This window comes from Salvia hispanica, chromosome 6, assembly GCF_029641045.1.
Source record: "Salvia hispanica isolate PSC_SH4W2 chromosome 6, Shi_PSC_v1, whole genome shotgun sequence".
NCBI lineage: Eukaryota > Viridiplantae > Streptophyta > Magnoliopsida > Lamiales > Lamiaceae > Salvia > Salvia hispanica.
In genome coordinates, this window is record NC_142697.1 from 25,043,895 (window position 1) to 25,069,072 (window position 25,178).

General features: G+C 30.7%; 3 protein-coding genes across 4 annotated transcripts; all 3 read left to right on the top strand.

Moving 5' to 3' along the window:
- The first annotated feature begins 6,826 nt into the window (after positions 1–6,826).
- On the top strand, positions 6,827–10,741 carry LOC125207738 (MADS-box protein 04g005320-like). The gene is made up of 8 exons (XM_048107206.2): positions 6,827–7,239; positions 8,928–9,006; positions 9,112–9,173; positions 9,301–9,400; positions 9,833–9,874; positions 9,992–10,033; positions 10,162–10,265; positions 10,386–10,741. Exons 1-8 carry the CDS (start codon positions 7,055–7,057, stop codon positions 10,465–10,467), a joined length of 696 nt encoding a protein of 231 aa, XP_047963163.1. The 5' UTR covers positions 6,827–7,054; the 3' UTR covers positions 10,468–10,741.
- A 6,990-nt stretch (positions 10,742–17,731) lies between these two features.
- LOC125207530 (agamous-like MADS-box protein AP1) lies at positions 17,732–21,642 on the top strand. Of its 2 annotated transcripts, none has more exons than XM_048106912.2 (8): positions 17,732–17,973; positions 20,116–20,197; positions 20,388–20,452; positions 20,532–20,631; positions 20,708–20,749; positions 20,917–20,958; positions 21,064–21,191; positions 21,304–21,642. In XM_048106912.2, the coding sequence occupies exons 1-8, from the start codon at positions 17,789–17,791 to the stop codon at positions 21,404–21,406; spliced, it is 747 nt and encodes a 248-aa protein (XP_047962869.1). In that variant the 5' UTR covers positions 17,732–17,788; the 3' UTR covers positions 21,407–21,642. The 2 variants fall into 2 exon arrangements, with proteins under 2 accessions (XP_047962869.1, XP_047962870.1); XM_048106913.2 differs by having other exon boundaries at positions 20,119–20,197.
- A 1,223-nt stretch (positions 21,643–22,865) lies between these two features.
- Positions 22,866–24,003, top strand: LOC125208200 (Adenine nucleotide alpha hydrolases-like superfamily protein). Its single transcript, XM_048107784.1, has 3 exons — positions 22,866–23,189; positions 23,333–23,421; positions 23,501–24,003. Exons 1-3 carry the CDS (start codon positions 22,922–22,924, stop codon positions 23,798–23,800), a joined length of 657 nt encoding a protein of 218 aa, XP_047963741.1. The 5' UTR covers positions 22,866–22,921; the 3' UTR covers positions 23,801–24,003.
- Positions 24,004–25,178: the final 1,175 nt, after the last annotated feature.

The window sequence follows — 25,178 nt, forward strand, 5'->3', positions numbered from 1 at the left end:
GTATAAAATATTTAACTGGTACAGGAATTCAAAACTTGTGGACTTAAAAAAAGTACGTTACAGCTCTAATTCTACTAAGTAGGAAATAAATAAAACCCTAAAAATATTTCAGTGCATATATATACCCCAATCTCTGAAAACATCTGAATACAAAAATTTGAATCATAAGCCAAAATTATTGGAATCGTTCCAAAATCTCCCCTACTAAACTACGTCGTCTAATTCAGCATGCATATGCAATGGGTGTTGGATGAATTGGTGTGGTATATTCATATCATAATATATGAACAGTAAGAAATAGCATTCTTATTGAGACTAGAACTCATAGGGAAGAAAATAGATTTATGGATGGAATCAAATATGCAGTATTTACAGACAAAAGTATTCAGTTATTGGGGAAAAATCAATACACTTCTAATGTCGAATCAGGATCAACTAGGACAGAACTAAAGCATTCTTCTTCGCCTATCCTTTTTCCATCATTCAAATGCGATATCTTTGCCTCGATATTTTAGATGGTATTAACGTTGCATGCTACAAAGAGATCGTCAGTGGCGATGAATCGGCCGAGTGTGCGATTTGTCTATGTCGAATCAATGGAGACGACGAGGTTAGAGAGCTGAGATGCGACCATTTTTTTCATAGAGGTTGTTTGGATAGGTGGTTGGGGTTCGGCCACTTTTCTTGCACGGTGTGTCGGAGTAAATTGAAGGCGCCTCTCATGGCGGAGCACCACCGCGAGGTGGTGTTCCTTGATTTTTGCCAACCCGGGTACCGGGACCGGGACAGGTTGTGGCTGCGGTGAGGCAGCGGCCAATGATGGTTATAATTTATTCAGAAATTGAGTAATGTATTTTTTTTGATTTCTTTAATGTTGTATTTTCCGTGTCGGTATCTTGTGTTATATTTACCGGAGTACTATATATTATGACTATCAATATTCCAATTGAACAAGATTGTTTTAATGCAAATTTAGTGTTATGAATGTTGTGTGTTGAATAGGGGCGATGCAATAGTTGTGGAGCCCATCACAACGGAATTTACTAGTATTTCCATATTATATGAAAATCACGGAGCTAGGTTCGTCGATATAGTACTAATTACTATGAGATCAAAAGTAATGATAATGAATTAGGAATAAGCAATATTTTCACGACTTAAATCCTCCTATCGATGTTAAATGTTGGAAATATTGCGTAGGTCGTTATTATAGAAAGAAAAGAAGAATTTATTAAATTGGGAGTATAATAAAGTATGAAGATTAAATTTAGTAACTTCATAATGAATAAACTAATTTTGACCCCTAGTTTGCTAAAAGTATCGTGTGATATGTGAGAAGTAGCCAAATGGGAGACAGAAAAAATGAGTCTCCAATTTATTAGATTAATGTAGAATAGCATTGTGAATTTAGTTACACCTACAATAGTGGGAGAGTTTTACATGCAATAAAAAAGTAAAATAATCTTCCTCCATTATTCGTGAAAGTACCGAAACACATGTGCAATTGAAGATATTAAATCCCCAACTAGTCATATAATTACCAAATTAATGTTCTAGAAAAAGGGTAAATTAATATGTGAATTATTTAGATGGCAATTATCCACTCTAATAGTATATGGAGTAATAAAATACTAAGAAATTGTAGGCATTTTATTCGAACTATATGAAGAAGTGATTCGTTCCGGTTATTTGGTAGTAGTATCAAACTGTCGACACAATCACGTGTAGAGAGGATTAGATCGAGATAGCTCTTCAATTCTAGCTTATTTATGACCAAAACATTATGAAATGTTGAGTATATTTTTTTAATGATATGGAGTAGAATTTTGGCTATTGTGTTAGATCTGTATAATTATGTGATTTAATTCCTTAATTAATTATTGATGGTTTTATAATCTTATGATGATATTTAACATGTTTTAGTCATTAATTTGTATGTATACAAGTACTATTTTGTATACTTATCCGTAACAATGATGGGCTATTTTTGTCAAGCTATTGAAAAGAAATTAAATATCAGGATTGCTGCTTCTTCAGTCTTTAAATTCATTACGAATAGGGATATGCGAAAGAGCGTGAATCATTGTAACGGCCCAATAAAATACACGTAATAAGTGGGTCGACAAATGAACCTGTTTTGATCATTATATAATGGCCCAATAAAAGTAACCGCTTCATATTATAAGGATTTCCTTTTCTATTTTATGTTCTTAAACAAGATTATTCTCTTTTACACTATAAATTTTACTTATACAATTTAGCTACTGCAACACTATGCTATAAGTATTAATTTCATTTGTCAACGCTAACCATTAAAACTTCACATTAGTCAAAGTTTGCTACTCCTACTTGTATATACCTAATTAATACTTCTCCCATCCTATTAAAAATAAATATTTTTTTTGGATTGTCCCATTAAAAATAAAATATTTTCTAAAATAAAAATAATTATATATTTATATTTTCTTCTATGTTATATTATTCTCTTATTGTTAACTCAAGAAATAATATTAAATAACATTAGGTGACGAAAAACAAATATTTTATTTTTAATGATACAGAGGGAATACTATTTTTCAAATTTGAATTGAACAATGTCTTCGCGAATTAATCGCATAATATTTCGTTGAAAACATAAAATGACCTAGTGACAATTTAAACTCCTAAATTATAGACTATAGTAGCTGGGTAGTCAACTATGCCTAGTAACAGAATTTAGATGACAAATGTAAATTAACCAACAATAGAAACAGACTAAAAATCAAATAGCAACAAAAAATTGTATACAAAAATAAAATGGGTTCTTATATAGTTGATCATGCTACATACTTTCTCGTCCCTATCCCTATGTAATAGAGGCGTTTCATTTTTAGCACTCATTTTGAAAGAATAATAAATAACTAAAGTTGAGAAAAAAAAAAGAGAGAGAATAATATAAAGAAACTCTTCATTTTATTATTTTCTCTCTTCCTTTACTTCCTCTCCACTTTAACTATGACACGCTTCTACTCCACTACATAGGAATTAGGAACGGATGGAGTACATGAAAGAGTTAGTGCTCAAAATGAAACGCTTCAACTAAAAATAATTATTCGTCATGAAATAAGTACTACTGTAATTAATTCTCTAGGAAAACGGATGAATTCGAAAATGGTACTTTTTGTACCTCATTATGCTGAATTCGTTATAAATTTTCATGATCTGAATTCTAAAGATGAAAATAATTCATATTCTTATCTAACTAAGGATCGAAAAATGTTACCGGTTGGTAAATATTAACGAATACAAATTGATGGGTTATTTATTTATTTTCGAATCGAATGGGTCGACCTGCAAATAAAGTTTATAAATTAGAAAAAAAAAAAAAAGATGCGTATTTATTAATCATATGATATTACTCCACTATTATGTATGTACAGTTTTTTCTACCTAGGAAAGTGATCTCATTATTATGCATTTGCATGTGTACAGTCTACCTACCTAGCTACTCTTATTGAGCTGCCTATTACTACTATTGTGGCTAGCCATATCTTTTAAACAATTTGGACGTGGATAATAATATATACTCACCGTTGTGTGACATTAAAATGATATAAATTTTAATAAAATATCACTCCATAAATATATAATTAAGAACTAAAACGTGACCTTATGAGAAATGATAGTAGATTTTATTCAAATTGTTTGACTTTGAATTTGATCAAATAATTATTGTTCTTAGCCGTATATATGCAAAGAGAAGAATTTCATTCCTATAGTACCACAGCCAGGGAATAGGGCAAGTAGATATTCAATTTTATTTACTCCGTATATCATATAACGTGAGCTATGAACTAATAGAAGAGTAAGAACTAGCTTGCTTGGCTATGCAAGTTTAAATTTTTTAGTATAATAATGATCCACTTTTATAGTTGCTCGACCGTATATCATAATTAGCACGCGTGAATGAATGGTTTTTCTCCAACTAGCTAATCTTATATGTAGTACCCCTATTAGTAATTCATAAAAAGCCTTATTTTTTGTTAGAATTCTAAGACATAGTTGACAAGTTAATTTATACTCCTTATCCCATCGATTATGTTTCAGAACAGAAAAATAAATTTAAGTTAAAATTTTAAAAATATGTACGTTACTCTAAAATTCAAACCATTGGCGTTGGAGTGTTATTTTAGGTGACAAAGTAAAGGAAATTAACCTAAGCATTAAATTTTATTATTGTATAAAATTGATTTAACTTTTGACCATCGTACATACTGTACATTATTTTTTACGGTTTTATTAATTAGGCGGCTACATAAATGCAGTTGAGCGGTGAATAAAAAACACAAATTTGTTTATATTTTTCATATGAAAAATTTAAGCTCAAAATATGCTTAGACTTAGGCCCTAAACCCCCTATTTCTTTAGACCTACGAGAATTTCCTACCCTTTTCTTTACTGGAGTATTAATTTAGCTTGCACTCACAATGGAATTTGATGAATATTTATGTGAACCTAGCTCAATATAAAGTAATTTACAATTGCGAAACTATACTCTTTTAAGTCATGCTCAATTTTGCATCAAATTCCAATAATGATTATATATATTAAAAGTCAAGCAAGTCCCCGCAGTTTAAGGAAAATCATGTTGAAAGGTCATTGTTCCAAATTTTAGCAACACTAATTAATAAATGCTCCTAATATTAACATTAATATTAGATATATACATGCATTTTTTTATTAATCCAAAACAATTAATTAGAAAAAACGCATAATTACTTCAATGACAATTCGCCTAAATTTCATTCATTTTACAAGCATATTCAATTTTTTTTGTGCTATTATGTTTGTCGTGCTCAAATTAACTGGGTAGATATTAAATTAAAAGAAACTACTAGTATAAATTAGTCACTTAATAAAAGAGACAAATAATCAAGTACTCCCTTTGTCCCACTAGAAATGAAACATTTTCCTTTTTGGATTGTCCCATTAAAAATGAAACGTTTCTTAAAATAGAAATAACTTTATCTTTATTTTTTCCTCTCTCTTACTTTACTCTCTCTTCTTTAACTGACAAAACAACACTATATAAAATCTTGTGCCGAAAAACAAACGTTTCATATTTATTTATGACGGAGGGAGTATTATACTGCTAATATATTTTTGTAATTTGTCGGAAGGAGACACAATAGGCTAGGTTAGAGAAAAGACATAGCCAATGAGAAGTGGACACGTTGGGAATACGTAACGTCTCACATCGTCCTCTCCGAAAAAAGTAATCAAAGTGGGTTCAGAGTGTCCAACCTTCTTGGATGTCCGAGATTTTGATTAAATATACATACATAAAAATCATTTTGTGGAGTACATAAAATTCTTAGAAAAATGTGATAACTTTATATGCTCCCAATTATTTAACCTATAACGTAAAACATTTTTACATGAATAAAGAAACACTAATAGAATCATAATTTATCTATAAGCTGGGGTGAAGGTAACATAACCCTATATTTTTATGATGCACACTTATGTTATGTGTATGTATCTATATCTAATTTAGGGTATAGTGGGACCCTAAGTTCCTAACATTATCCCGAATATCTAGGGCTAAAGCAAGTGGTGAAAGAAGATAAAGTTACATAATCTGCTAAATTTAATTGGGGGTTTTCAATTAGTCATCATTCATTTACCAAACATTCTTTCTTCTTTTTAATAAAGAAATTCCTTTTGATAAGTTCCCCTTAATTTGATATTGATAGACTCTCTGATCTCCATATTTCTGTCTCTGGAATATTATGTCAAAGAAATTCCTATTGATGTTAGTTTTGTTTATTTTTTTACCTATCTCATAACATGTCTCATAGTTTTGGACAAAATTTAACTATTAAAATAATGATAACATACATGATTGATCGAATAACATTTTAGTACTATTGATACGTAGAAATACATGATTTTCAAGCATGAATACCACGATATAAAGATAATAATTAGGTGTGGAAGTGACAATTGGTAAGAAACCACCTGAAGATGCTCCTATTCTCCCCTGCAATTTTTGGTGGCCTTTCAATATCCATCCACAACTTTTTTTGAAAAAAAATTAAAAATAAAATATAATGCTTTCGTTTTGTTTTATACGTGGATGTTAGCTCAAACCTAATCGACTCACCTCCATATATCAGGAATTGGGAATTCCACAGAAAAAAGGAATAAATTCATCAAATATTTTTGATGGATTTATGTCGTCTCTTTTTTGGTCGGATATTGATGACTTTTATCGGATACTTTAGCATCGTATACTAAACGCTAGTACTTTTTTTAGAAATGATGTATGTGATTAAGATATTCTGCATATTAAACTATATGCTAAACCTAGTTAGGGTTTGGTAAAGATAAACTAAATAGTACTCCATATAAATTATGTAGATATATATATATATATATGTTCCACACTTGAAGATTCATCCAATGTATTGTAGTATTAATGTATGAGGAATCAATAAATGTATTTAAATGTAGCATACAAAACCATACTACATCTTAATTTGCTCACAGATAACTTCCAATAGTTATTGCAGATTATGCTAAATTTTAAAACTTTATAAGGATTATAATGTCCAATCTGTTTGATTAAGATATTAGCACTAAAAATACATATAGTTACCAATGAATCAAAAAAACAATTTTTAGTTTGTAGCTGTCTGATGTGAAAACCTGACAGATAATTAACAACAGACTGCAAACAGTCATAATTTTTACAAAGAAATGTGAAGAATTTAGAATTTTACATCCAAACAACAAAGGCATATAAATATGTCTACCTAAAGAAAGCTAAGACCTGCCCCATTAAATATCAGCAATTCCTACCAAGAAAAACAGCAGCTGAAATAAGAAGTTAGGAGAAAAAGCCCAAAAACAAAAATAAGAAAACAGAAATTCTTGAGCACCACACAACCATAAATGTGTATTTGAACCAAAAAAGGATAAGTTCCTCTTCTGTTGTGTTGGTTTGTTCAGAAACTAAGAAGGTTTTAAATATCAAAGCTTCTTGAAAAGTACACCACATATATATAAAAAAATGGGGAGAGGGAAAGTGGAATTGAAGAGGATTGAGAACAAGATAAACAGACAGGTTACTTTTGCCAAAAGAAGAAATGGTTTGCTGAAGAAGGCCTATGAACTCTCCATTCTCTGTGATGCTGAGGTTGCTCTCATCATCTTCTCCAACAAAGGCAAGCTCTATGAGTTCTGCAGCTCTTCTAGGTATCTGCTTCTCTCTCTTCTCTCTCTTTCTACACTAGCAAAAAGCACCAGTTTTTGAGCTTGTCTGAATACATAGGGTTTTCCTTAAAGAAAAATACATGAAAATTTAATCAGCTCCTTTATAATGGTTAATAGGTTATTAGGTTTTGTGCATAAGAAAAGTTGAGAGTATCAAGATATGCCCAAAAACTTGATATATTTTGTGTTATTTTCCTGGATTAATTTGGTGTGATCTAAGCTGGAGATGATTTAATTTCCTTGATCTTCTACGATTGTGCATAGGAACGTCAATCCGTCCAACCTGTTCGTTATCGAGTTATTTGATTGTTGGTTAATTAGGTTGTAATTTTATCGAGTTAGAAATTCTCAGCTCTAGCCCTAACCTTTCAGATGTTTGCTAATCCGTCGGGCCAACCAAATTTGGAAATTTTTGATAAATTTTTGTACATATTATAGATTAGGTATTTTATATTTGTGCAATATTATTGAATCAAAATTCCAAAAAGTCATGAGCATAGATTTCAACTATTGAATTAAAATATAACTTCAGAATAAAAAGTTAAGATGCTACAATCATTCAACTCCCATATTTTTTAGTAAACATTTGAAAAACCTAGTTGGTGATCAGAATAACGAAGTGATAATGTGAAATTGGATTCATTTTACTTTTGACTAAGATTATCATAATTAAAAGCTGCAAACATATTCGTAATCAGAACCTTTTGTTCTCCCCTTTTGTCAATTTAAATTTTTATTTGTTTTTTTTTTGTTGCCTATACAAATTCTGCTGATTGGGTCCGTATACTCTCACACAGAATATTTGCCAAAACCTTATAATTTTTCTTTTCTCCCGTGTGAATATATGATTCTGGATTGTTATTCTCTCTATATTCATAAACGCCTAATTTTACAGTAAAGTAGAAAACATTTGTATCTGTATGACTGCGATTACAATTGATTATATACATATAAACATTTCACCATATTTTCCTGGCTCAAGTTAATTAATTTAGTTTTATTTATGGAATGATTTGACCGTTAATTCTGCGTACATAAATTTCTTGTATGGGATCAAAGATTCCATCTATTGTGTGAATAATCTCCCTTGATTTCTTTGATTTGAAAGCTTATGCCTTTGGAGTTATTCATTCTACAGTTTTAACCAGTGGTTCTTAATTAAACTTTTTAGTGGTGTTTAATCTTCTTTTAGGGTTCAGAAACAAATCTGCCAAACTGCAAAAGGGTAATTGAATTCATAATATATAGTATTATCTTCATGTTATTGAAGGTGCATGTATATATTAATTTCTTACTAACCATTAAATTTGGAGCCGGGAAATTTATTTAAAATTTTCCAATGATCAATTATACATCATGAATATTTTTAAAAAAATTAATCATGAACTGTATTATTTGTACCAGGTTGTATCGCAGGTGCATTTATTTGCGAAAACATTGATCGAAGTATAATTATGAGTATATCTTTATTTAATTCATTATTTACTCGAAATGAAACGAACTTAAATTGCTTCAAATGTGTATCGTTAGAAATTAAGGTATCTACTCTAATAATTGAAACATGAAGATAGTTTGAATATGTTTATGTTTTATACATACAAGTCCAAATAAAAATGATCAAATATTTTATTTATAATCTAATATGCGTGCACTATGCTTCTGGAACTTAGCATGGCCAAGACACTTGAGAGATATCACAAAAGCAGCTATGGCCTAATTGAATCTCAGCAATCTCCTGATGATGAAAGGGTAACTAATCAATTATTTCTCTTATATATCAATTATCTCTCTTGTATACTAACTCTTGAATATAAACATTTTCAACTGAATAAGTATGTGTTATTCTATAAGCAGAGTAGCTACTTGGAGTGCTTAAAGCTCAAGTCAAGAGTTGAGGTTCTACAACAATCTCAAAGGTATTTCATTATGGAATAAATATAGAGTATCTAGTATAAGCTCAATAATTCGTAGATTTGTTTATAATAATGGATAATATTTTTAATTTGTATATAATGTGCTAAATAATTTTTTTTCTCTCCACAGGCATCTTCTGGGGGAAGACTTGGGAAAGTTTGGTGTAAGGGAACTTGATCAACTCGAATGTGTATTAGATGCATCTTTGAATCGAATAAGATCAAAACAGGTATATATCTTTTGCTATTATCTATATATCTCAAACTTTGTTTTTACTATAGTAATGTCACATATTAACATATACAAATATTTTATCTATATATTCTCGAATGTTTACATAAATAATGAGTACTATTGTTAATTAAATAGATATTGTAAGTTCAATTCAATTTAATAAATAAAAAGATAATCTAAAGGCTTTATCATCTTAATGTGATGTATTGTAAAATACTTCTTGTACTACCATTGTCTGTTTATTCTATAGCCTTGTCATGCTACAAACCTGCAGATATTCATCTGCATCGAATATATGACAGTAATTTAACTTTTATGAAAATATATATCAATATATTACATCATTTTATTTTTGAAGTACATATGTTGGCCGTTTAGTTATTATCTGATTTATTGAATTCTGTCTTATAATTTAATACCTGTTCAGACACAACACATGTTCGAGCAGCTTTCTGGTCTTCAAAGAAAGGTATGTGATGTGCTGCATTATTGTCACATACCATAATATAGTTGACTGTTACAAATGAAATAAAAAACAGCCGTCGTCGGTTAAATGAATGTTTTCAATGTTTTGTTTTTTTTTCAGGAAAAAGACCTGATGGATATTAATAGAGCTCTCAGGAAAAAGGTCCCCCCTAAATAAAATAAAATACATAGTAACAGCAATTTTTTATATTTTCTTGTATTGAAGGTCCAAAGCCCAAATGCCTAATGCATTTCAAACATTAAAGTAAAATTTTAACAAAATTATTGCAGCTCGAAGGAGGCAGTGATCAACCAGTACCCTACCGGCCGCAGCCAGCTGCTCGGCCTCAGGTGTTTTTCGAACCTCTTGCTGCCAACAACTCAACCCTTATTAGGTACTCCCTATAAGTTGGTGCTATAGAAATGATTCGGATTTAAATATCTTCTTATTTTACAATTTTTCTTTTTTTAAAAAAAGAAATAATTCTTCTTCTTCTTGTTCTTCTTCCGAACAGGTACAACTCTCAGGTGGCGCAAAATAATGCTGAGGGTTCTTCACAAAATGTGAACGCGATTTTGCCTGCATGGATGCACTGAATTTCTCAATAAATACAAAAAAATGCAGCCAACTTATTAAAATTAAAGTTTTTTTAGGGGAAGGGGGTGGAAATAAAATGGGATTTACGCTTATTTATGGGATGAGCAACCTCAGGTATGGAAGACAATTTGCATGTATTATTAAGATCTTATATGATGTCTGAAAAAAAATACTCACTACGAAATCAGTATTTTTATTTATATATGTATATGCAGTTTAAAGTATACTTATGTGTGAAGGTTTACAATAAATTAAAAATGAGTTTGTGGGAAATGTTGTCTTCAATATCATATCTAAAATATCTAAGTAGCTGATAATTTTAATTATTTTCCCAATATTTATTTATTTTCCACATAAACATATCAGAGATTAAAGTCAGAAAATAAAAATAAACTATGACTAAAATCATTTTACCCACGGCCACACACAAATAAATGTCACTAACTACTTAGAAAACGTTTAATGAATTTACCTATATATATATCTAACCATGCATTCGATACATCGTTATGTGTGAGACATTATGTGTCAAAAATTTCAGTGACCATGCTACAATTATTGTGGTTATGTAGTAGAAAATGATTAATGATATTATTGCAAAAATCGGATATGATAGTGACCGGAGATCTGGTATGTCTGAAAACATCCAAGTATTTCGGTTTAAAAAAAGTGAGGTTATTAAGTTTATAGAGAGACAGACTTGCATCTCATATGTATTTACTTCTACTTTGTACTTACGTAGCCAATTCATTACTCAACTGTAACAAATCATTTATTACAAGGAGCCTATTATATTAACAATACAGCATCCACGTAGAAGAATATGCTATGTGTATGTGTATAGGGTAAGGGGGTCACCTTTGAATAAAAGTTTTTCCTACTATAGTTAATTAGTAATTGAATGGTGCCATTGTTAATGTATGATCTATAGTTGTCAAATTGAATCTAACGTTATATAAAACGTTGTTACATTCAAGTTTAAGATCCAATAACAAAACTACTCCATATGTAATTGTATTGTGCGAAGAAGGAGATACTATATAATATGCTCCTACATTCAATTAAGGTGATGTAGTAATTGTTAATATTGTGAAAAAAAAGTTCAAGCATCAAGGTATAATTTTCCAAATAATATCCAAGAATGCTGCTTCTTTATATGTCTGATAGTACATTATTATATTAGTAGCCTAACTATATTCTACGAGAAAATAGTAGTACTATTATTTGGTACTCCCCAACTTATTCTACGAGGAAAATCTTTCAACCATGATTTAATAAAATTCGCCATCAATCAATCACTATTCAATTATTGAATGTCCATTAGTTAACTCGCACACGCTATAGCCTATAATATAATTGCATATTCATATACTATATATATATTGAAATGATAGTTTCTGAAGTAACCATCGTTATTTAAATATAATTGTATAAGAATATACTAAAATGACAATCACAATTAAGACACAATGTAACATCAATGAAAATCCTTATATTTAGAAGTAAATTTAATCTTAGTCTATCACGTGGCAGACTTGTTTGCCTATGTATAGTAGATTGCTTGTGTAGATTGTTATTTTAACTATGGTGTCACTATAGTGCTCTCATTTTGTATCACAGATTGCATCACATATTACTTCTCTAAGTTGTCATTTTAACTATAGTGTCACCATAATGCTTTTGAACACTATGGTGTCACCATAGTTAAAATGACAATCTAAGCAAGCAATCTATGATATATAAGCAAACAATCCGTAAATTGAGTGGGAAATATAAAAGTTCATGCTAGCCATGGAAATAAAAGCAGTTGTTACTTAATTGAGTTTAATTTGCGCCAAGTTATTGGAAACTTAGGGGGATCAAAAAAGAACTCATTTATATTGGAGTTATATAATCTAATTAATATGTGTTCTTACCGTACTTTGTTTATTTATCTTCTTATCAACTGCTTCTTAATAGTATTTGTATAAGCTATATAGTAAAAACTAATATTGCAAATAAATTATGTCCGCCCCAAAATAGTGTAGTATTGGATCTAAAAGTTTGGGGTGTAAAAGGAAATATGTTGAAACAATTTATGAATAGTAGATGGGAATCATATTAAGTCGTAATAATTCATGATAAACGGTCCCCCATCATATTTAAATGTATCTCCTTAACTATATTAGGCATAAAACATCTCCCCGAGTGTTATAAAAATGAACCATTTGCCATAAAAACTAAAAATTGATGAACAGCTTTCATATTGTATAAGTAAGTTTAACTAAGCATAGCAATATACAAAATAATGTCATAAAAATGTGCTAATAGTAGGATAAAAAAAATACTACATGAACTTTTAGTGTGTAACCAATTTCCTACAATCATGTCTTCCGGCATAACTAAATTATGCATGGCGTGTGTAATGACAAATCAATGTTGTTCTATCAAAGTCATTTTGGTATAGTTAGATATTTCGACATGCCACCTTAGACCAAGAAATTATCGTTTGGACTTTCTAGCATGTCATTTTGGATTCAATTTGAATGTAAATTCGATTTTATGAGAAATTGACTATACTATATTTTTTTTCGATCCTATTTGAAGTAGAGGGTAGAAAATTGAATTTTTATAGTTGATGTATTTTGCAACTATTAACTCTACAAAAATATTGTTGTATAGCAGCTGTACAGACCTCCATCCTAGGAGTACAAGTACGTAACAACATTTAGTACAAGCCTCCCACCACCTGCCTATAACAGCAAAAATTAAATGTCATAAAATAGCACAACAAAATTTATAAGTAAAATTAAATGTCATAAAATAGCACAACAAAATTTATGTTGAATTCTCGTTTTAATCATTGAGTATTTTAAATTTATAATTTAAAATGCAAATCGATTCTGTTTCAGGATACCTAACTCATCTCGTAGCTTTAGTTATTTATTTTTGGTGTGGAGGGGTCCAAATTAGACCTTGACGTTCTCATTAAATTTATTTATTCTCCTACCAACTCAACCTTTTTAATTTCTCTCTTTCCTAGAAAGGTCCAATAATTTTCATCCTATCCAAAAAAAAAATTATTGCGCACTTGAAATTTCCACCAATATACCCTAATTAAGCCCCTCTTAACCACAGAAGCTTACTACACATAGTGACCAAAATGCATATACATGAAAGTGGCATATTAAGTAAAAATAAAATTGTACTAATACTTTCTCGAAAAAACGACAACTCGTTGTTTTTTCTAGTTTTAATTAATTTACTTACATTTTGTTGGTTTGTACATGCATAATTTAATTCTGACTGCTAATAATTCGTAGTCTTTAAATGCTCTCTCTTCAATCCGCCCCTACCCATTTTCTTTTCCTTTAACTAGTACTGTATAATAATTATTAATATATACTTTAGCTTAGAAATTAAATTCTCGGTAGGAAGAAATAAATAACTTCTATCAGAAGCAATAATCCCCTATTAAATTACGGAAAAAAAAAATTATGCTGTACTTAAATTCACATCGACATGCATTTGATTCACTTAAAATTCTCATATCCACCGTTTTTATTGACATTAATAACGATAGCCGTAATTTCAGAGCTGTACTACTGTTTGGTTTGTTATTCGGAAGATAAAAAATAATTACTTTAGTTATCCCAACAATATTTAGAGTACTATGAAATTTAATAAGCCCAATTATCCAATAAGGTAGTTGGTTAACATTGTTAGAGTGTGTGGACTAAGCTGAAAAAGAGGGATTCATATTTATTGTCTAAATCTCTTATAGAACTATAATGTTCCAATTTCAAAAAGTAAAGTACCCCAAATAATAGACCAACTATGATAATTCAACTTTGAAGGTACGAGGAAACATAAAAATCCATAACTATAACGTAATAGTCCTAGAAAAAATAAATTTTCACATTGAACTATGCAAATTATTATTTATCTTGTTTCTATTCAATCACTCTTATTTCCTATATTTAAATATAGTATTTAGAATTAGAACGTACGCAGCTGGATAATTATTCTTTTTTGCAATTTTAGGGTATGATCTTCCCAACAAGATATTTAAATGTATAAAATATAAATATAGGTAGGTAAAATGGTGGATACATTAGTTAATAATGTTAATTAGGGAGGTACAGGAAATCGTATGGGTAGGAATTAATGTGGTATTGTCGGTTTAAATTTGGTTCAACCTGTTGATATTGGGATTTGATCAATTACATGCATGTTAACATCATTCAAGTACTCCCTAATAATTGCAATTGAATATGAACAAGTGGCGAGGTATGAAATCTTTTTTGTAATTCATACATGTTGTTTTTCACTTATTAAAACCATTTTTTTTTTACTTAATTATGAAAGTGATAGCACACACATTATTTATGTGTATATCTACATGTATAGAGAAGCTAGGTCTCCCATGCCGCCAGCCGCTTACCCACCTCTTTCATATCTGCACGTAATAAAATATATAATTTAACAAACTAATAAATTTTAATTGTGAATTAATTTTTTATTAAATGAACGAGTTCTAATATCTCAAGAATTATTATTGTCATTATTAATTCTAGAAATCACTTGAAATATGAAGCTTAATTTGTTTATGTTTTTTTTATAACTTCAATTAAATCCATAATACGAAAAATTGATTTTTAACTTTTATCTGAATTATTAATATAACTAAAATTATTTAAAATATTATAATCAAACTAAATACGTAAAGAAAGACAAAAATATCAAATATAACCAAACGAGATCGTTGCTCACGTAAAGAGAAACATAATTTTAGAAGATATATGGCATCCGTCGGTAAAATATACCGCGTCTATCCATAATCAGTAGTCTATTTTTTTTTTCAATCCTTCATAAATATCAGTCACTTTAGCAAGTTCCTATTTCTAATATTCTTGGTGTAAGTTATTACTAATATATCTCTAATCATTCTCTCACTTTTATATCTTACTTTATTAATTTTACATTATATCATCTATTATATTTAAAAAATATTGGTAAAATAGATGAATATAGGATATTCGTTAATCATTAGACTGGATGTCGAACCATTTTGTGATATGTGTTATAACTAAAAGAGGAAATATGATTTTTTTATTTGCAAACTTTGTCAAAGTATTAATTTTAGTTCTCAACATTTGAAAATGTTTTCCGAGGTCCATAAACTTTGATTTAATATCATTTAAACTAATTTTTAATTATTTCAAACTTTTTTTTTAATAAAAATACCCTTAAATCAAAAAGGGAAATTTTGTCTATTTGCTTTCGCATTCGTTAAAATATTGAGAGTATCTTTTTTGGTCCGAAAATATTATTTTTTGTCTGAGCTTTAATTCCATATGTGGTTCAATCGCATTAAGCCTTTCTCTCTCATCCTCTCTCACTCTTCAACACAATAATTCCACTTCCTCTCTCCCTAATTCATGAAGTTCTGCTACCAAGCTTAAGTCCTTAACTCTTGATAATAATTCTCTCTCTGGAAGAATCTCCAATTCTTTAACGAGTTTAGTTTTTCTTGAGGAGTTGGACTTGATACACAACAAATTTGAAGAAAACATTGATGAAATGGACAATTTGTTGTTTTTAAAGAGGATGAATCTTGAGAAGAATAATCTTGTTGGTTCGATTTCAGATTCAATTCAAAAACTTTTAAATCTCTTTGTTTTAAACCTGAACAACAACAAATTCTGCCGTGGAACCCAATGATTGTCGAAAATGTCACCTCATTGAAATCCCTTGATCTCTACGAGAACAATCTCACTAGAGAAATCCCACTTTCTCAAGGAATTAAAGCTCTGACAAAAAATGATATTTTGGCAAGACCAAAAAAGATGTTTTCTTAATATTTTAACGAAGAAGACAGAGTAAATACAGTGAAATGTCCTTCATAGACTTGACGGTATTGTCGTCCAAAAAGAGTTTGGAATAGTGAAAAGGTGCTCAAACAACATTACATAGAAGTTAATAGACCTCTATAAATATTTTAAAATGTCACGAAACAAAATTAATAACTTGGCAAAATTGACGGAAAAAAAAATGTTCCTAAAAAGAAATCTGAATCAATTTTACTTGAATGACGACTGACCTAAGCAAAGTAACCCATCACTGTCATTAATATACAATTAAGACTGAAGTCAGTGGGCAGTTAGGACAAGAAAAGATAAGATAGAATTGATTACTAGAATCTAGCTGATGGTTAGATTGGTCTGTCAACAGTAATTTGGAAATGAAAGACAACAACTCAATTCACAACACATCCGTACTTACGGTTTAAGGCTTTAAGCAAGAAAATGTTTAAGTTAACTCTGTGTCTGAGTGAAGAACTGTGAAACCACATAACCGCTAGACAATGACTAGAATCCTACATCGAAACACCTCTCCACCACTCACAGCTTGACACCACATCCTTAATAAACCTAGCTGTCCCACCACTCGTCTCTGCTCTCACATCACTGCCCTACTGCGCTTGCTTTAGCAGACACCCATGTTGAAAATATTTTACTTCAATTTTTTTTTTTTCATAAATATACTCAAAAGGTTTAATAGGGTACTATAAAATATTCCATCTTTATTTTCACAATTTGGACAATAACGATTGATTTTTTTTTTTTTTTTCATTTTTTATAATTATATAACACTACATCATTATACTCATGTACAGATATACTCCTTCCAGGGATTTCGGGACCTAAACGAGTTTAAATGCAAAATTTATAAATTAAGAGAGATAGAAAGAAGAAGTGATTGGAGTATTGTTAGTGGAGAATGTAGCACATTATAAGACAGAAAAACTTACCGAAATGGAAGTGAACTATTTTTGTAGAATGAATTAAAATGAAAAAAGAAGATTATTTTTATACCACAAAGAGAGTAGTATAAACTTTGTACTACTATATTAGTGACTCATTCTATCGAGTAACTTTTTTAACCAGTTTTTTTTCACAAAGTCAATCGTAGTCTACATTATTGAAGGTAATACTCTATATTTTGGCTATTGTTTGTAATTGAAAATTTACTACTTTTTGTGTACTCCTACGTGACAACTGAAAAAAGACTCTTTGTTGGGACTAACATTTTAAATTAGGATAGACAACATAAGATAAAAAACAATTAAGTTGCCCTAGGAAAAGCAAAAATGGTAAGAGTAGATTGAAACATACATTCCTGAATTTTTTGTTACCATTGGAGTAAATGGTAGAAGTAAAAGCACTATGTTATTATATGAGTGTAGGTGAAAAACAGACCTCTATATCTCAGGGTTTCCTTTTCTAGCATTTTATTTCTTCAATTGGGATTCATAGAGAGAGAGAGAGAGAGAGAGAGATGGGGAGAGGGAAAGTACAGCTTCGGAGGATAGAGAACAAGATCAACAGGCAAGTAACTTTCTCAAAGAGGAGAGGTGGATTGCTGAAGAAGGCGCACGAGATCTCTGTGCTCTGCGATGCAGAAGTCGCCTTGATTGTTTTCTCCCACAAAGGAAAGCTCTTTGAGTATTCCACTGATTCTTGGTAGCTTTCTTTTTACCTCACATTCCTTTACTCATACTTGCAGATTTCAACCTTTTGTGATGATGCAAGATCTGATTTTTTTTATTTTTTTTTAATTTCTCTTAAAAACTAGGGTTTCTCTAGCTTTCTCTTTTACCGATTTTCTTGTTTGTTTCAAATGGTATTTTTCTAGATCCTTTAGTTTCTATTCACGATTTTTTTCAATTTATGATTAGTATTTCCTATTTTGGTATAATTGAAATATAGAGATGAACTTTCCTATTTTGGTCGAATATAAGTGTACGCATATCGGAAAACCCTGAATAATTCTAGGTTTTTTATATTTATACATACCAAATCAACCTTAAATCTCTAATGTGTTTTAACCCATTTTTACTTGAAAAATTAATTCTACTTTTCCTGTATATAACCTATTGTCTTTCTTCAAAATTTGGAAATTGGTGAATTTCATCAAACGACCACACAATTCTTGAAACCCTTTGGTGATGACAGCAATTGTAATTTTCTCCTTTTTGCTAACCTGAAAGGAATTTTTTTCTCAAATTAAAGTGCTTAAATACAGGATAACAGTAGTTGTGAGAAATCGATTGATGCAATGGGACACAAATTAAAAAGAAAATTAATTGTTGATGTGCAGAACATGTTTATATTCTTGGGTCCAGTTTTTATCCATTGTATACATTGATAGTCCACTCATTTCTGGCATTACATTGTGTGTATATATATGTATGTGTTTACTAAAAATATCATGAATTAAAATTCAAATAAAATCTTAAGCTAGTTGCAACTTTCAGTTCTTGACACGAAGCTCTCTAGATTCTGTAGGTTATAACGTTGTTCCTCAGCATCTTGGAAATTGAAATATCAATGCAAATCTACATGTATGCTTTTGTCGTTTTATAACTATGAAAATGAAGCTCCTGTAATTCTCTTCATTTTGGTGGGGTGGGGTGGGTGGGGGTCTCTTTAGATATAGGAGAGTCACAGTTCTTTCTTGACAAGACGGGAATCATGTTACAATACTGTTGATGATGTTTGTTCAATTTCAGCACTTGAAAGCAATCTATCATATATGGAAGGTTAATTTATTTATTAATTTTTCGGTGCATTAACTATACAAGTTATAACAAGTCTCCTCCTTCTATTATTTCGGTTGTAATAATGCATGCTTGATGTTAATTTTAACATGGGAAAATAATTGAGAGAAATTGTTGCATGTAAATTTTAACATGGGAAAATAATTGAAGTAGTCTATTTAGTCCAAACATATAGAATAAGGGAGATTTCGTTCAGACATTATATCCCACCATTCTTCAAAAATTGCTACGGCCATTATATCCTAGGAGTATGTTATTTACCTGAGATTAGAGGAATCTAGCTAGTAGTAATAAAATCTACACATGCACATTTATTTTTTGTACTGGTGAAACTTAATTTTCCCAACGTCATTCCAACTTCAAAAGTTAAGACCAGGTAGAGAAAGTACAATAATTGCTGGGTTTTAATAAGAAACCGTGGTGTTGTTGGAGAATATATGATGCACACTAGTGTTGTACAATATATACTGCAGTGGCAAATTTCATGTGTTTATAATATTACTTGAAATTGTAAATTGGTAGCTAGTGCAATTGATAAACAAGCATAGTACTACACCAGATCAAAAAATGTATAATTAATGCCTATTTGGGAGCCAAGTTGTTTCAGGATGGATGGTGGGGTATTTACTGATTTATATATTTAAATACAACAAATATTTTGGATTCACATTTGGGATCAATGCATGACGTAGGCCCCAATTTATTACATTTATGATGGATAGGGTGCCTATTTATTTGAAATATTGCAAGTACCTACTAAAAATGAAATAGAAGAAAATGACTCATGCATATACATTAGAAAAAAAAAGGAACACGTGAAAATAGTAGAAAATGATTGAAAGGAAATGTTTCCATAAAGGAGTAGGTTACTGAAAATTTATGAGTTTGAGTTCTTGAAGTTGTCATAATTTTGATTATGTTAATGATTGAAGGGGGAATTAAACCCTTCAATTCATTTTAATTATATGCTCTCAAATTATTTAGAATGATGCGGTTTGTGAATTTCGTAAAATGTAGTAATGTTAATTTATTTTTGGGTGCATAGCAGCATGGACAGGATACTGGAGAAGTATGAGAGATACTCATTTGCGGAAAGACAGCTAGTCTCCAACGAGCCTCAGTCACCTGTAATTTTCTAATTATTTTATATTCTTACTATATTCACTTGTGTGTGTAAATATTTAGAGCTTCTAAATATGAGGAGTAGCATAAATTATTTTCTAATGATTTTTATATACTATATTAACTTCCTTTATAGTATATGTGTGTGTGTGTATTATATAGAGCTTCTAATAAAATTATATGTGGCATGTACAGGCTAATTGGAACCTAGAACACAGCAAACTCAAGGCGAGAATTGAACTCTTGCAGAGGAATCATAGGTATGTTATGTATATATATTAATTAATTAGCATAAATTTTGTGATTCCGTCTTTAATTACATAATTAAAATATTCTTAGGCACTACATGGGGGAAGATCTTGACTCAATGAACCTCAAAGATATTCAAAATCTAGAGCAACAGCTGGAAACTGCCCTCAAGAATATCAGATCCAGAAAAGTATATTCATATCAATTTAAATATTTTTTACACTACTATTGCACCACCTTATTTATATTTTGATGTTACAATGCAGAATCAACTTTTGTTCGATTCCATCTCCGACTTGCAGCAGAAGGTTTATTTGTCTCTTTACCATAGTTGAATCCCATCTACATAGTAATTAAAACAAATCAGGAATATGTTCTAGTTAGGGTTTTCTCTTTAATTTGAATTCACATAACATGTTCTTAATCTTGTGTGTTTGACTATATATATGCCTCTTTATTTTCTCTATTGTTACAGGAAAAAGCAATACAAGAGCAGAATACCATGCTTACAAAACAGGTGCATAAACCTTCTATTTAGGAGAGAATGAAGAAATGCATTACATATTGTATCAAAACTATATTTGTAATTAATTTTATCTAATATGATTGTTGATATATGTAGATCAAGGAGAAAGAACAGGACATGGCCCAGCAGCCATGGGATCAGCAACATCACAACCACCGACCACCACCACCACCGCAGCAGCCACCCTTCATCATGGCACCTCAATTTCCTGGCTTGAACATGGGGTAATTAACTAATAAGAACTTAGTTAAACTTGTACTACTGAGATTTAAATCCTTCATTATAATAATAATATAATGATATTTTTTTAAATTTATTTAATTTGGATGGATGTAGAGGTGTGTACAACGAAGGAGAAGCAATGGAGGCTAGAAGGAATGAGCTAGATCTCACACTTGATTCCTTCTACTCATGCAACCTTGGATGCTTTGCTGCTTAAATAATCCACCTGCTCTTTAATTAGGGAACTAATAAGGTTTCTGGTTTTTGTGTTAATCACTGTTCATGCTTCTATTTGGTCATCATACTAAGACCCTGCAGGAGTATGCTTAAACCATTCCGACGATCGTGTGTAATTTTAATTTCTGCTGCACTTATATATTGTATGATGTTATCACTTTGAAAAACATTTTCCTGACTTCTGTAAAATTATTTAAAACATGCTTTTATTGATAATGTTTATGCTATCTGCCAAATATAAATCCCCAATTTAATTAGTACACTGAAGATTAAAATTACACATCAATTTCTAATATTTGGGCCCAAATTGCTATTTTCGAACTGGTAGTGATCCAGCCTGGCCCATTGTAGTTTCGAACCTTCCAACCCGGCCCAATGTATTGAGAAAGGACTGTCAACCGACAGTGGTGAGTTTTCTTAACTTACTTTACCATCATTGCTTCTTTTTTTCTTTATTATTCTAATACTATTGATAACATGTTTAATTCTCTACTTTTAGAAGTCTTTTCAGAAAATTTGCACCATTTTCTTTAGTCTGATCTTCTAGTCTAATTTGGTTTTTATTTTATTTTACTACATTATCGCAATTATTTTTTGGGTACGCCTCAAATTAAAATTGTGGATTAATAAATAAATCTGGGATGGATACATTCAATATGAAAATATTACATAATTAGCGAGCTAGATAAAAGTTTAATGTTGCATTAAAATATTAAAGACATCGTAATGTATCTCTAATGCTCTCAAAAGAATCTAGAAATATGACTACTAATTCTAAAGGCGTCTATTGATCATGATCAGACACCAAGTCAATAACTTAATTTGGTTTAGGTTTTCTCATGATTATCAATTGAAACCATCATTACCTACACCAAATCCAGTAATTTATCAATTGCTAGTTTGATTGTGGATGGACACCACTTAATTAGAACTTTTCAGGAATCAACCATAATCAAGCTATATTAATTGTAATTACAATGATTTAAAAAAAATCTAAAAATAGACTCAAACTATTGCTCAAGGAATATATATTTGCTCTATGTTTTCAGACATTCAATTTCAAGAAGTTTTTTTCTCTATTTTCTCACCACTTATCTCCTAGGATACGGTAACATGCTGCGAATCTTGTCAAACACATATTAAAAAGTAATTAGAATTAAAGAAGGAATATATTTAACTACATGTATTATTAATAACCCCAAAAAGAATTTGTAGATTAATTAAGAACAGCTAATGATGGTAAGAATATGGGCCTACCAAAAATTGATGATAGTCACGTTCAAGTGTAGGCCCTTGAAAGCCTAAAGAAATTAAAAGATGCAAAGAGAAAAAATCATTAGACAAAAAAGAATGAAAAAGAAAAAGAAAATGTGTCCCCATGCAATCATGCACTTAGTTGTTGTTTGCCTCACTCAAATATACATTCCTTTTCCACCTCATAAATACATAAACCTTCATCTCAAACTCATAAATCCAATTCACAAAATCAAAAAACATGGTCAAAATCGGCACAAAACTGCCTAATTTCTGCTTAAACCGGATTAGGCCTCTAGCCCGGGTTCGTTCGCCTCCCAACAATGCTAATTTTGCCGATCAAGAGAAAAAGGACACTTGTGAGAAGCCAGCTGCCAATGGCCGGAAAATAATGATCGTGGTGGATCCGAGCGCTGTGGCTAAGAACGCAGTGCAGTGGGCCCTCAGCCACGCCGTTCAAAATCAAGATTTGGTGGTTTTGCTCTATGTCATTAAGCCTTCAAAACAAGGTTAGTTAATGGTGTAATTTGAGTTTAATTTATTGATTTGGGAATGTCAATTTGCTAGGGAAGATAACTTATGTGACTTAAATATGATTAAAAATGTGTGTTGTTATCATATTTTATCTTATCTCATCTTTCTTATCGAACAGGTGCAGGGGATGGAGAGGTTAAAAATGATTCAAGAATTCCTGCATTTCTCACTAGTATGAAGAGTATGTGCCAAGTGAAGAGGCCTGAGGTAAGTTGAATTTATTTTATTTATTAATGATGATTTAATTAGATTGAATAGTTGATTTAATTAAAAATGTGGGAGATAGGTGTGTGTGGAGGTTGAGGTGGTGGAAGGGAAAGAAAAGGGCCCTGCTATAGTGGAGGCGGCTAGGAGCCAAGAGGCGGCGCTACTGGTGGTTGGGCAGAAGAAGCGGTCAGTGACGTGGCGGCTAATGCTGACGTGGGCGGGGGGAAGGGTGGCGGCGCCCGCAGCTGGTGGTGGAGTGGCTGAGTATTGTGTACAAAATGCTAGTTGTATGGCCTTGGCTGTGAGGAGGAAGAGCAAAAAAGTTGGGGGATATCTTATCACTACTAAAAGGCAAAAAGATTTTTGGCTATTGGCTTGATCAATTTTGTTTCAGTTTAATTTATTTTTGTGTGTAGTTACATTACTTGGTTTGTAATGGGGAAAATTGAATTTGATGATTGAGTAGTTGTATATAAAATTGATTGTGTTTTGGTATAGAGAGATTAGTGTGGTGTACGTAGGATGTGAAATGTAGTTAACATTATTGGCATATAAACAAATAAGTGAAGTTGTGTTTTATAAGTTGGGTTGGGATTGCTAATGCAAAATCTAATTTATAATTACTGTTGTAATTTGAATTCTCTGTATTAAGTATTTAATTGTATATGGATGTCGTTGATGAAATATTTTATGTTAAAGAATTTTATAGTAATTGACTAAATCGAAGAATTTGTACAATTGACTTTAATTAAGTGTAGTAATTAACCTCGATTCATCGGATGTAGTTCTATAACTCCAATTGAATTTGAATGTATGAACAACAACTAATGCAATATCAATCACGAACAGAAGATTAACTTTTTGTTAATTCCATAAATCGCACAATTAACACTTTTTTTAATAGTATATCACACGAAGAATACGGTGGACTCAATAGTTATTTTATATAGTACTACATGGTTATAGTACTAGCTTCAAACACAAGAAATAATGATTGTAAAACGACACAAGAAACAATAATTGAAAACCTCATGTACATCTATATTTACTGGAAATCCTTTATATCGATTCTTCTTACTTAGATTATGTGTCATTTTCCGTGCAATTTTCCAATTTAGTATTACTATTAAATTACTTTTATTTAAGTTTTTTTTGTCACCTTCTTGAATAATTATGTGAAACGGTATAGTTCCCACATATGACATCAACGATTACGCCAAAAACATCGAAAAAATTGACTGTTTAGAAATAACCTGAAATCCGCACAGTACTTACGAAACGAGGTGAAGAATAGTTAGACATTGTTTCTTCATTTTACTAGTGATTATCTGTCATTTTTTGTAAGCTTTTCCAATTTGGTGTTACTACTACTCAAATGATGTAGTTCTCATAGATGACATTGACGATGAAGGAGTTTTTGCACCTCCGCGAAGAGGATGGTGCATTGCTGGTCCATCGAAGGTATGCCCTCACTCGATTGCATGTCTGCTTTTCTTTCGTTGTGAGAGAGACTAAGTTGTTAACACAGTGAGTTTGAGGGAGAATGATTGTGAAATGAGAATTGCCTTGCTAACAACCAACTCTTCATGTAATCTAAATATGGAGGCAGAAATACACACAATCAACTTTGTTTTTACTCGTAATTTTGGCTGGATGATCAGTTTTCTCACTTGCCTTATTACATTATTAGCATCAAAAATTTAATGAGCCATGTTTATTATTTTATCATGTAGTCACTTTGTTTAGTTATTAGAGTA